The sequence below is a fragment of the Rhagoletis pomonella genome, unplaced genomic scaffold (assembly GCF_013731165.1).
Source record: "Rhagoletis pomonella isolate Grant_MI unplaced genomic scaffold, Rhpom_1.0 Rhpom_scaffold_00014, whole genome shotgun sequence".
Taxonomy (NCBI): domain Eukaryota; kingdom Metazoa; phylum Arthropoda; class Insecta; order Diptera; family Tephritidae; genus Rhagoletis; species Rhagoletis pomonella.
The window spans coordinates 20901730-20916394 of NW_023458568.1; the positions used below are offsets into that span (position 1 = coordinate 20901730).

Below are 14665 nucleotides of genomic sequence, written 5' to 3' on the forward strand. Positions count from 1 at the left end.
TTAACACTTTTAAAGATATTCACCATGAAAAATTAAGTTTGTATGGGGGTGCCACGCCCCCTTTTCTGATAACCCCCCTTTTTTTGTGTGATATCATATAGGTTTATACCAATTTTCAGGTCTCTACCTTGAACCCTTTCACAGATATTCTGTTTAAAAAATTTAGTTTGTATGGGAGGTGCCACGCCCCCTTTTCTGATAACCCCCCTTTTTAGTTATAAACCTTCTCCACATGTGTCTCTTCAATGTGGCAAAGTTTGGTTAAAATCGGTTCAGCCATTCTACGTAAAGTTCATTACAAGGCGAAAAACGGCTAAATTTTTATATATATAGAGAAGATAAGGAAAATTTGAAAGTTAGGGGGGGGGGGGGGGGGGGGGAGGTGCTCGATGCCCCTACCTGGCTACGCCCATGTACATGTGTATATGAATGTATGCATGTAGGTGTGTAAAAAATGTAATTTCCAGTTTGTGTTTAACCCATTTTAGCGGAGGTGACAGGTAATAAGGTCAATGGAAATAAGGTCAATTGACTTTATTTCCCACCCTGGTGCGAAATAAAGTCAATTGACATTATTACCTTTTCAAAAGCGAAATAAAGTCAACAAAAATTTGGAAATAAAGTCATTGACGCTATTTCCTCATTCAAATGGAAATAGCGTCAACAATGCTTAAAGTATGTCGATTCATAGGAAAAAATTTGTTCTTACAATAAACATTGCCCCGTAAGTGTTGTTTTTTAATAGATGAAAAAGGTTATAGCCAAATCCTCAGTGTTGTGATATTAATCCACACACAATCTTGCACTCCCACCAATTGATTTTATTAAAAAAATTTTAATTACGAATATGTAAAAACGCACAGCTGTAATACGAGGAATATTTGAAGAAAGAGTGTAGAAATGATCCATAACTTGCAAAACATGCTTCGTTTTTACAAAAATAAAGCGAACACTATTAAATTGAAGAAACAGTCCATGTCCAAAAACCCCGGAGGAACCCTGAAAGAATTCTGTGTTAATTGGTTTTCTCACACTTTTGAAACACAAATTATATGCTTTTTTACTGCAGACAAGTTGTTGCCCCAAAACACAGCAGAAATCTTCCAATCAGGGCTGCCAACTATCCTTAGTTATGAGGTGCCATATTGAGGATAAAAAAGTGCCAAAATGTACCAAATAGAAAAATAAAGGTGCCAAAAAAGGTGTCATGCCTTTTAATCATTCACATTTAGCAATAAAATAAAGCTACATTTTCCAAACAAAAGTGCAATGATAAAATAAGAAAAACCAGTTGAATAGCCTTTATAAATTAGAAACTTTTAGTTGAGAAAAAGAAGTACCCGCAAAGGATTTCACAAAAATGTATTGAAATGTAATTTTTTTTACAAAAGTGCCATTTTGGCACTTTGTGCCAAATTGAAAAAATAAGTGCAATTTGAAGTAAAATAGGGACAAATGGCACGGTTTGAGACAAGTTGGCATCCCTGCTTCTAATAACTTACAAATATAAAAATGTGAAATATCGAGGGCTTGAATTCATTAATACCCTCTATCTGCAATTTGCACAAAAACTAATTTGTGATTTTAGAAACCATCTGGGACTTATTACCTGTCGTTATATAAGGTAGCATTAATATCACTGATGACAGTTAAAGCTTAGGTGGATTTTTATATCAGAATCTCATCTTTGTGAAAAGTGTGCAGATAGAGAGTATTATTGAATATAAGCCCTCGATGTTTAAAATATATACAAATTTTATTTCAACGTATACAAAAAATAAATCTACCTTACCGTTACAGCACGGTGGGAGACGGGGAAGGGGGCCCGGGGGGCCGCGGCGTAGCGTGACGTGGTGTGCGCGCCGGTCGCTATTTTACAATGCTTTTTATGGTCAATCTTCATGAAAGTTACATGTATCGTCGAAAACATGGTTACATGCAGAATTTTAAATAAATTAATATTATTCTCCATACAAAATGTACAAGTATTGCCCTATTAAATGCAAAGCTATGCGAAAATCTAAATATTTCGTAAACGTATGGTTAATGGTTTCGCGCACGTGCCAATCTGGTGGCGATTTGCAGAAATTGAATAATTCGTGTAGATGGAAGCGGCGAGGGGAAGACGAAAGCAGAACAATCGCATATATGTATGTACATATGTACATTTATGAATGCATACATACTTCCATTTTCATTTGTTTGTCTTTTTGGTTGCTTGAAAAATTTGGTAGCAGAAATAGGAAATATCAATGAAATGCAGTTTTCAAATATGTGCTTTATAAATTTAGGTTTAGTTATTAATAAATTAGATATGTAAATGACAATGTGGGGGACAAATATGCACATGAGTAGCGAAGGTGCCACCCATCGAATGGCAACTTCTTACACTACTTTATTAGAAGAGATTTGAAAACTGCATTATTTCCATAAATATAGAAAATATTGAAACATTTCTCAAATAGTTTCGTCTTAGATTAGCGAGATTTTTACTAATTGCTGGAAAAATCCGACGTTTACAGATTTTTAGTATTTTTTAAAAGAAAGTTCCCAAGTCGAAAATAATTAAAAACTTAATTATTTCCATAAATATTGGAAATACAAAAAAAAAATCATACAGACTTTCGACTTACCTTAGGGAGATCTTTACAAAAAAATGGAAAATAATTCTTTTCACAGTTTTGTTTTTTTATTCAAAAAATTTCTAAGTCCAAAAGGTTTAAAAACTTCGTCATTTCCATAAATATCGAAAATTTGGAAAAAAGTCTCAAATAGTTTCAGCCCAGTTTAGCGAGAGACCTTAAAAAATCTAAAATGATTTTTTTTTTTTAATCCAATACCAATACAGTTTTTTACTTGAAAATATCACAAAAATTGGGAAATGTTATATAATATTCTCGATTTATTTTAACGTTATTTGTACAAATCACCGAAAAGAATTTTTTTCCCCTACAAATCTATTTACAAAAAAAGCTAACACCAAAAAAGTTTTAAGGTTGAAAGTCTAACAAAATATCACAAAAATCGAAAAAATTCTATATAACATTTTCGATTTATTTTCACGACATTTGTAGAAATAACCGGAAAAGAGGATTTTATTTGCCAAAAAATGTTTTCACAAAACACGCAAACACTTATGGGAGTTTTCTATTTGCAATCATTAAAAAAATATCACAAAAATCGGAAAATGTTATATAATATTTTCGATTTAATTGCATGTTATTTGTGCAAATCAACGAAAAAATTAAATTTTCTTACTAAAACAATTATTTTCACAAAAAATCTAACACTTTCCAAAATATCACAAAAATCATCAATATTCATATTTAATTAACATTCCAAACGCTCTCGTGAGATTTAGCTCTGTTAACATTCTTCTCTTCTGCTTTGTGTTTTGCTTTCGCTGTTAAGTATTCCAAATATTTGTCGCTCTTAAAATGCGCTTCGCCAGTTTTGTTAGCATAGTTGCCAACTTGGTGCTTTATGCACTAGATTTAGTGCTTTTAGAAAATTAGAACACCAAAAAAAATGGTTTAGTGCCCTTTTTAGTGCTTTTTTCTGCACTAAAATTTCTGAATTTACAAGAATCTACAAATTTAAATGCACTAAAATGCAAACCATGATTGATAAAAAGACGAAGTTGCAAACCCACGCTAGCACGCAGATAAGTTAAGTGTTTATTTTTTTTATTTTCTTAATTATTGATTGACTACACAGTCCGAAAAATTTTAACTTTTTTTGCCACCTGAGTTCATCGGTTTATAGATTTTTCGGGGCTGAATCCAAATCTGGCTGCAGAATTTCTCTACCACGTCAGAATTTTGAGATATCCTAACCTCTAAGTGTAAATCACGGTTTATTATAAAGCAACAAATTTTTTCGTTCATTTCTACTTAGGGTATCATTAAGTATTACTCTTCCCCTTCAAAATTCAATTTCGTTTGTTGCGATTCGATTGTTCTTTCTCCAGATGTACCAATTTTAATGTGCAGTAATTCGGTATTACTTCGTAAGCATGAATGTGTATTTATTTATACATGTAAATATTATTTGTCGGCCGCTGTGGTGTAGTGGTAAGCAGTGCGCGCTTCCACTCCGCAACGCCTGGGTTCAAGCCCTGGTCAAAGCAACATCGCAAAAAAAATATAGAAAGAAGGTTTTTTCTTAACAGCGGTCGTCCCTCGGCAGGCAATGGCAAACCTCCGAGTGTATTTCTGCCATGAAAAACAGCTTCTCATAAAAATACAATCGCCGTTCGGAGTCGGCGTAAAACTGTAGGTCCCTCCGCTTTGTGTGACAACATCAAGGCGCACGCCACAAATCGAAGGAGAAGCTCCGCCAAACACTAACATATGTGTAAGCGCCAATCTATTATTATTATTAAATATTGTTTATTTTTTTACTTTTGTTTACCACAAACTGTTATAAAAGAAGGTATCCTTTGATTAAAAAAAAATTTAGTACTTTTAGTGCGGTAAAACGCTCTTTTTTCCAAGGTTTGGTGCTTTTTGAAATTCAAAAGTTGGCAACACTGTTTGTTGGCTCGAAAAATGTGGCATTCACACACACACACATTTTGGACCTTCTCTATAAATATACGTTCTCTGAATATGCGCTCTCTGGTAATACAACTGTATTATTTGTTCCATGTGTTGGCACTATATCCAAACAACGCGTGTTAAACAAGTAAGAAAGTCTAAGTTCGGGCGGAGCCGAACATTAAATACCCGGCGCAAGTATTAAATATATGTTTTCCACCTTTCCGAAAGCTGCCGCTACATGATAAGCTGGGGTGTATAAATTTTAAGTAAATTAGCGTCCTTAAATTTCGAAATATTGAAATTTCAAGCATATCTGAAATTTACCGGTTATATGAAAAACGGCCGTAATTTTAGTCCGATTTCAACAATTTTCAACGGTTTGCTTTTGTGTGGCAAGCACAATAACCATACCGAGTTTTGCACAAATTGGTAGAACGGTTACCGAGATACATATATGTGATCATAAGTGGGCGGTGCCACGCCCATTTTCCAAAATTTTATCACAAACTTATTTCTTTGTTAAGAATTGTTGCACCCGTCAATTTTGAAAAAATTAGCTTTAATATTTACTGATTTATCGAGGATCTCGTATTTTTCTAAATTACCGTTATATGGGATGTGGGCGTGGTTATTGTCCGATATTAAAAATTTTCGGCCATTGGGTATACTGTACCAGGACCAACAACTGTGCCAAGTTTGGAAGAAATTGGTGCAGCGGTTACCAAGATATACACATGTAACCATAAGTGGGCGTGGCTACGCCCATTTGCCGAAATGTTATAATATTCTTATTTTTCGTCTAAAACTCATTGTAAATATCAATTTTGAGTGAATTATCTTTAGTAGTTACTAAAATATCGCAGTTTTCGTATTTCTGAAAATTACCGTTATATGGGAGGTAGGCGTGGTTATTGTCCGATTTCGCCCATTTTCAATACCATCCGTCCCACGTACCAAGATATGTCAATTTTTACTCGAGTTATCGTGTGCACAGACGGACGGACGGACGGACAGACAGTCACCGCTTAATCGATTTCTCTTTTCATTCTGATCATTTATGTATACATTTGTCTATATCTATCTCGATTCGTTTTGCCTGTTACAAAGAACCGTTATGTGAACAAAGTTATAATACCCTTGTGCACAAGTGCGCTCGGGTATAACAAACAGTGCAACAATTCGTTATTTTAAGTGTTTCGAATACAACTTACCACTTAAATTTAAGACATTGAAAATAAAAATCATTAAAATCGGCCCAGTATTTTAAGATTTTTCGGATTAGAATCTTTCAATTTTATATAACACAGTCCAACATATAAATTTTCTCCGAGAAAAGGCTGGTAGCCATTTCTAATAGATTTTGGGTCGCCGAATTTGTAAAAAGGGAGACTTATATGTACATAAACTTGAATTTTAAGAAAATAAGGCCAAATCAAAAATCGGCTAGAAACGGCTAATTTTTTTTTGTAAACCGGCTAAGAAATCGGCTGCCGGCTAAACCGAATTTTCTCCGGCTGTTTGCTATCGCAACCGGCTAAATCTAGCCGGAAAACGACTAAACTAGCAATACTGAATAGAACGATGAATCCGCATTCAAAGGTAGAATTTTTCGTTCTGGTGCCAAGTTCCCTTGACAAAGTATTAAATATAAATAATTTAGAAAATCTTTTTGTTTTATATATATAAATTTTTATCGAGTACAGAGGATCCTAAAGTTAAGATAAATTCAATACCTTTCATGAAGAAGAAATGGTAAAATAACTTTCGTCCGATCTTTGTAATTATAAGAAGAAGAAGTAGTCCTATATCTTTTTTACTAAAGCGACCAGGACGAGGATCTAAGTAATTTTAGCCTTTCGTCCGTTTCTTTCGGCCCAAACTGGTCCCTCCGTTTTAGAGATATCTGGCACAAATTTGGTAGACAGATGTGTTTTTATAATGGATTAATCGGAACCGATAAAATAAGACCACTATAACATATTGTTCCCATGCAGCTGATTGTACAGATATGAGATTTGCTTCTTTATAACTATTAATTTAGGCAGCTAGAACAGAGAAAACTTCTGGGCTGTTTGCTTAACAATGATAAATTATCATCTATGTACTAAGAATATCGTCGAGGTCGTTACTGTATAAGCAACATTTTTACATATTCATATAAGGTATGAAGGCTTCGCAAATCGAAAAAAATTGATTGTTTCGAATAGTGTATTTTAGAATTTTGTGTGGAAGTGTGAACACGTGCCTAGTTATCTGATTATCTGGATTAATTTTCAACTTTTAAATCAAACTAGCATGGCTATCAGCGTTGCCACAGAGAATTTTTTCCCTATCAAAATTTCCTACCATAACCAACCAAAACCTACCAAACATTTTTTGAGTTTTAATATTTTTTTCAAGGTCAAGTTTATTAAAAATGTAGATAATTTAACATTTATTAAGACTAAAACACAGCTAGTGCAATAAAAACAAATTAACTGCGTATAACGACTCATTTTACTGTACAGACTTATCGAAATGTACATATGTCTCTTTCCACATTCGTACATATCGTCACTAGATACGAATAAAGACGCGAGCTCAAAAGTTGACAGCGAAAAAAGACGCGTAAAAAAATTTCGGCGAAGAAAGACTCTTAACATAGGCGACGGCAAAGAAATACGTATAAACTTATTTTCGCGTTCAACTATGTTTACGAGTGTAACAGTATACGAATTCCCGACAGAGTTTTTTTTTCGGAATGATGTTGAATCCATGTTTACGCGTCTTTTTTCGCATTTTTTTCACGCGTCCTTTTTTGCCATCAAATCACCCGAGCGTCTTTATTCGTGTCTAGTGACGATATTATTATTATTACGTCGGAGATACCCACGCTGCGACCTAAGAAGATGTATTGTACTAAATCCTTATTGTTGTCACTCCAACCTTAGGCTATTTAAAAAGCGCAGGACTTTGGATGATCCCATGTCCCAAATTTTAGATAAAGAAGACAATCGTTCTCCAATGTGTATCAATCTACGTTTCATGCTTCGTGGCCAGCACAGGCGTTTCCTCCACCAGTCCCCAAAACCTACAGTCCGTCTCTACAGAGAGACCCTTTAATTCAAACGGTACGTTAACTTGCAGTGCGCTATCAGGTAGCCAGTAAGAGTTCTAAGTTCAATGTGTCTTTCGGGGTTCCTTCTGGAAAGAGTTATGCATCTTTGATTTTTTTATTCCTTTTGACTTTCGCCAGTGGGCAGCATTTTGAGATTATTCCAAGCTAGCTCCTAAGTTGGTCTGCAGTGTATCATTTGGATGTCCCGCAGAAAGGCTCGGGACCATGCAAACGCATTTGGGCTCCACGCTTTGCACGTTTTGGCCTTCAAACCCTTCATGTCCTTGAACGTTCCACAGTGTTACGCTGTTGTGGGCTCCCAGGTGGTTCAAGAGTTCACAAGCCTTTATGCCGATTTAAAAGACTCTAAGGCTTTTAGCGCTGCCTGAATATCTGTCATAATATTTATTCTGACCTCATTTTCCTTCTACGATGACATTCACGAACACAGACTTCGATTGCGAAAACCTCCGCCTGGAAATGGTTGGGTACGATCGCATTGGCAGACTTTTCTGGAATCTTGGTCCAAGTACTATACTTTATGATATATGGATGGTCGTATTGTATATTGGTAACGGCGGCCGGCGTTATACAAACGCACCGGTGAAATATTCGTGTAAAAAAGGTTGCTGAAAAGTTTGCGAGATACATATTTTATATTTTTCGCAAATAACTATTACTCATTGTCTCAAAACCTACCAATATCCAATCAAGCCTACCAACCTACCAAATGGAAAAAAACCTACCAGCTTTGGTAGGAAAAGCATATGTGTGGCAACACTGATGGCTATATATATATTTCATGGACGCTCTAGTATGCATGCATTTGTATATACATACAAACATACATATGCATGCCGTTATTCTATATAATTTCACAGTTATTTTAATTTCTTTTTTGTTTTCAACGCACAGAAATGCATTTCACATGTACATATGTATGCATGCAACTCTAAAATATTCATGCTTACACACATAAATATGTGATTATAAGTTCCCAATACTTACAAGTACATAACTGCAGTGTGTGCAAATGAAAGCTGTGAAGATAGTGGCAAAAATTCCAAGCACAATGCCTGAGTACATAAAGGCGATGGGCATAGACAGGATGCCAGTACCCAAAGAAGCCTTCAGCAGATGCGTGAGCGTTTCGTTATCACTACAAACATACATATAAAGTAAATAGAAACAGTTAATTACGATACGTGGGATATAAACCTAAAAAGCTATGGCACTCACGTTGTAGGATGCTCCACCTTGCGTTCTGCGAAAGGATCGAAGTCTGGAGACGGCAGCGCCTGTTCAACATCTTTACGCGGTTGGATTTTGTATCTGGAAATTATGAAACATTAAAGCATTACATATTTTTAAATTTATTTTATTATTTTATTTATAGACAAAAACACTTATGGCCTTATTTATAAAAAATAAAGTAGGTTTAAAAAGGTTTATAAATTGACATACATACATACATTGTCATCAAGGCGAATTTATACAAGGTGGTGTTAACAGAACAAAAACAAAAATTACAACAACAAATTATACGCTCCTTGACAATCAGTACAAAGCCAAATTACAACAATTACATGATTTTGACAAAAGGTACAAATTCGCCGTGAAATCAGCGGATCCGATAACACCACCTTGTATAGATTCGCCTTGATTGTCATACATTTTTCAATTTATAAACCTTTTTTAAAGCTACTTTATTTTTTATGAATAAGGCTATTTACATTAGGTTAAACCTTAGCAGATAAATCACTGCCCGCACCTCAGTTCGAGCGTTGGTACTTCGACTTTCTTTGCGCCACTCATATTTTCGCAATGTACCAAATAGATTCAATTTAAGATTATTTTTTCTCACAAGCGATGCAGTTTTATAAAATTATATCGGTCAACTCGTTGGTTGGTTATGCGCTTCTTTTTCTGTCAGCTGTAACTGCCGCTGTTCCGTTCCATACACAAAGTGTTGCTACTAATCGCGTCCCAATCAATCGCTCAAATGTAACTGAACAAGCAAAGTAAAAAACATGGTGCTGTCTGCAATTGTTTTATAGTGAAATTATATAGCTGTAATTTGTGGGCTTTGTCGTCTTGCTTTGTGGTGCTTTTGCGGCTGCGGCTTCAAGAAATGTGCAACATCTGCAAAAAAAATCGCGCTAATCACGCTTAACTACCGGCTAGCGTCGAATTGCATAGCCCACTGCAATTACCGGGTGTCGACGGCGTTGGCGGGTAACTACTGTGGCGGTAGCTCGGCCATTCGCTTCAGCTTGAATTCAATATGGTCAAATACCATAGATGAGCAAAATGATACCATTGCACGCATTCATACTTACATACTTGCATACATACATCTGGACTGACTAAGTGACGCTCTGGAAAGTGAATTCCATTGCAACAACAAGGAAAATACAAAGAAACATAAAACGTACACCTCTGCTGTAGAAGAGAACATACAGTGCTCTCTCGTTTTTTATAAATTTTATTTATTTAATTTTATCGGCGAACTCGCAATAAACAAATCGAATTTTGGGGAGAAATACTATGTTTGATTTATATGGGTACATACCTAGTTATATACACACACCCCGCGACAAAAGATAGCTCATCAACATTTTTACCAGTTTTGACTACTTTTCTTTTGCTTTTTTAAAGGTTCGTAATTTTGATATAAAAACATAGCTCTTTATCTAACAAATACCACATAAATCTTAATTTCAGACGTTGTACATAAATTATAAAAATTCCACAAACTTTTCATCCCAATTCCAAGCATTTTAATTTTAATTTCTAGAATAATTTTTGGTACGCAGTTTTATAGCTTATTCTAGTATAATCAAGTGTAAGTTTGAAGTAAAAAATTGCGTTGCTTTTTGATCATTTTTTTTCTTCCATATAAAAAATTACTTCCATATAAAAAGAAAAGTAGTCAAAACTGGTCAAATGTTGGTGTGTTGTGTTGGTGGCGTCATCCAGCTAAGCGGTCAAATCAACACAAAACTATTATTTTCTGGCTATTTATGGGCCAGTTAAAAATGTGATTGTCTGCGTCTTTGGGAGATAATGTGTTTAATGTTGCCATATAATTGATAAAACTAAGAATACTTTTAGGAGCGTCGCCAAAATAACAATCGTGGCATAAAAGAAAAGACAACCAAAAAATATTGAGTAAAAATTCCTAACACCCAGGGGCTGGATTCTGTAACTGGGAGATTTCAAGTTTCCATTGGAGTGTTAGGAAGTGTGAGAATAAGTTTTAACTGTCAAAATTGTGTACACTTCCTCATTTTGCGATCAGGCCTGCTCATACCGTGCCATCTTTGGCCCGAGCGCACTTGTGCACAAGGGTATTATAACTTTGTTCACATAACGGTTGTTTGTAGCAGCCAAAACGAATCGAGATAGATATATGTAGACAAATGTATGCATAAATGATCAGAATGAAAAGAGAAGTCGATTAAGCCATGTCTGTCTGTCCGTCTGTCCGTCCGTCCGTGTACACGATAACTGTTTTGAAAATAGGCGTAGCCACGCCCACTTATGATTACATGTGTAAATCTTGGTAACCGCTATACCAATTTCTCCCAAACTTGGCACAGTTGTTAGCCTTGGTACAACATCCCAAATGGCCGAAAATTTTTAGAATCGAACAATAACCACTCCCAAATCCCATATAACGGTAATTTAGAGATATACGAAATCTTCAATAAATCAGTAGATATAGAAGCTCATTTATTCAAAAGTGATGTTTGCAATAAGTCTGTAACAAAAAACACGTTCATGATAAAATTTTGGGAAATGGGCGTTGCACCGCCCACTTATGACCAGGTATGTATATCTCGGTAACCGTTCGATCATTTGTATCAAACTTGGTACGATTATTTCGCTCACCACATAAAAGCAAAACGTTACAAAATTATTGAAATCGGACTAAAATTACTCCCACTTTCATATAAAGGTAAATTTCAGAAATTCTTAAAACTTCGATATTTCGAAATTTAAGGACACTAATTTACTCAAAATTGATACTGACAACAATCCCTTGAAAATAAGTAACATTATTATGGAATTTTTGAAAGTGGGCGTGATACCGCTCATATCTATACATATAATAAAATTGTAGATATTAAAGAAAAATTAATGTGGGGGGTCCTTATTAGAGCACCAGAAGCCAAATCAGCCATTTTTAGAACTTTTGTCTGTCTGTCTGTCTGTATGTTTACACGCGCATTACTCGAAAACAAAACGAATGCTTGGATTTGAATGCAGCTTTCACCGATGTATTGCTAGAGGTCTAACTTAAAATATAGAAAGAAAAAAATTAGAGAGCTGCCACCTGTTGAAAATTGCAGTTTAAGTAAGTTGATAAGAAAAAGTGAATATTGCAATATGGCCGTCAAAAGAAAGAGGCTTAAGAAGGCTTATATCCAAAAAAAATTTTTTTAGAGTTGCCACCTGTTTGAAAATTTTAATTTAACATAAATTACAAGATAAATTGAATATTGCAATATGGGTATCAAACTGAAGTGGTTTAGGAAATTTTACTGCCGAAAATATATTTAGGGAGGGTTGCCACTTTTTGAAAAATTGTATTGTATTAAATTGATAAAATAAATGAATACCTATAATAAAATTGTAACAGGCCGATGTCCGTACGTTATAGATATTAAAGCAAAATTAATATGGTGGGTTTTTATTAGAGCTACAGAAGCCAAATATCCAATTTTTAGAATGTTTGACTCTGTATGTCTGTATGTTTGTAAGCGCATCACGCAAAAACTAATGTATGGAATAAAATGCAGTTTTCACCGATGTTCATATTGCTAGAGCTCTAATTGAAAATATAGAATCCATTTTTTTGTTTTAGTTTATCGTCGATCATTATTCCTAGGTATTTGAATGTATTAACTTTTTCCAGTGCGTCGTTGTTTATATTTAGAGTTAGCAACGGACTGTTCTCAAAATTTGGCCTTGATATAACCACAAACTTAATTTTATTGACATTCAATTAAGTGTGTTCAAGTATAACCAATCGCACTTTTTTGGAACTCTGTGTGGAAGGTTTTTCGCTAAAAAAATTAAAAACGTTTAGTTTTTGCTGCCAAAAAATTAAGAAATCTGAGACGTCACGCTTTACAATTTCATACAGTTCTCTGTACAATGTATTTCACTAAACTACTAAACGGCTGCACCGATTTGGTTTACATTTGGAACTTATGTTAGCACTTTGAAAATAAATATTCCGACCAAAAATTTACTCGGTATGTAGCTCGGGATATTCCAAAAATTCTTATACAGACTAAAAAGTAAAAAACCAATATATCTCTAAAACCAATTACGCTGGGGAACTGAAACTTAGCATTGATGCATATATTGCAAATGCATTGGAAAAGGCGGCGTGGCACCTTCCTTACAAACTGAACTTCTCATATAGCTTATCTCTGGAACCGCTTACGGTAACGTCCTGAAATTCGACACAGCTACATATGTTATCAATACCGTACTTATGGCGAAAAGTGGTAAGTAATGGAAAAGGGGGCGTGGCACCCCCATGCTTCTCATTTCACTTATCACTGGAAACGCGCACGTTAACTTTCTGAAATTTGGTACAGCTACATATGTTATCAATACCGTACTTATGCCGAAAAGTGGTAATTATTGGAAAGGCTGGATCGATATACATTTAATTAAACGTGCAAGAATCATTCGATTGGGAACCATTTTGTCCAGGATTTCTAAATCCCATTGAACTATTGTAACTTTTTTTTTAATTTTTAGTAAAAGGTCAAACTTATGTGAAAATTATTAAGCATTTTTTTAAATTTTCACAAAGAATGGAGCTTTGATTTTTCGAGTTTCGCTATAGACTGTCCTATTTGCATAAAATGATAGCCGTTTTCATCGTTCGGACTAAACTCAAAAACCAATGAATAGAGTTCCGTCAGATTGTCGGAGGTTATCTTACATACATATATGGTTCTATTACATGCTGCTAGAAAACTCGCTAGGTGGTGCTGGAGTAGAGCTATTTATAAAAATCGTATTTATTAACCGATTTCATATAAATTTTGAATGTGAGCTATGTACGATGGAAATTTCTTTTGATAAAAATTGACCCGATGAGTGCCGCTGGAGTCCAGGTTGAAATTCATGACACCGAAAGGGATTGGTATTCCATATGGTATAACAGAGGAGGATACTACCAAAAATTTTGACTTTACAGACTATTTTTGCATTGGCCAATGCAAAAGTTCTTATTAGGCGCCGCGAAGAAAGCGGGCATAGGCTAGTCTAACTATATAAGTATAAGTGAACATACAATCGAAGTTGTTAGAAATAGGGGTAGAACGGGGTAACGGCAGTTTTCAGAAAAGTGAAAAACTATATTTAATACTTGCGCTTGGTTTTTAATGCTCGTCTTCACCCGAACTTAGTCTTTTTTACTTGTTTACTTTCAACTTGGCACAAAAATAAACCTTTTGAAAATAGTAATACTCCAACTAATTTTTTCTTAATTTCTAAAGTTTATACAACTTCTTTATCTTGTTTTGGCATTGAATTTTTGTTTTAGAAATGTAATGGTGAATGACTAATAATAATGGCAACTTTTTTGGCACTTTTATTGTTCTATTAGCTAAGTATACTTGGCAGCCCTGTTTGCGGCACCCTGAAATTGTGCATATGGAAACTGTGCATACGAAATAATGCATACGAAAAAAACCGAAATAATGCATATATGCACAGTTTCGGTTGAAAACCGAATTAATGCATATGAAAAAAACCGAAATAATGCATATATGCACAGTTTCGGTTGAAAACCGCAATAATGCATATTAGAAAAACCGAAATTATGCATATGCACTCTTTCGTTTGAAAACCGAAATAATGCATATGAAAAAAACCGAAATAATGCATATATGCACAGTTTCGGTTGAAAACCGAAATAATGCATATGAAAAACCCGAAATAATGCATACATGCACACTTTCGTTTGAAAACCGAAATAATGCATATGACAAAAACC

General features: G+C 34.8%; 1 protein-coding gene across 1 annotated transcript in view; it reads right to left on the reverse strand.

The window, feature by feature from the left end:
* Nucleotides 1–14665, reverse strand: part of LOC118749308 (proton-coupled amino acid transporter-like protein pathetic) — a 56292-nt gene that overhangs the window by 30365 nt on the left and 11262 nt on the right. Inside the window, exons 3-4 of the mRNA XM_036484108.1 lie at nucleotides 8878–8970; nucleotides 8647–8797 (exon numbers count right to left, since the gene is read on the reverse strand). Coding sequence (XP_036340001.1) covers nucleotides 8647–8797; nucleotides 8878–8970 — 244 coding nt within the window. The remainder of the gene's footprint in view (nucleotides 1–8646; nucleotides 8798–8877; nucleotides 8971–14665) is intronic.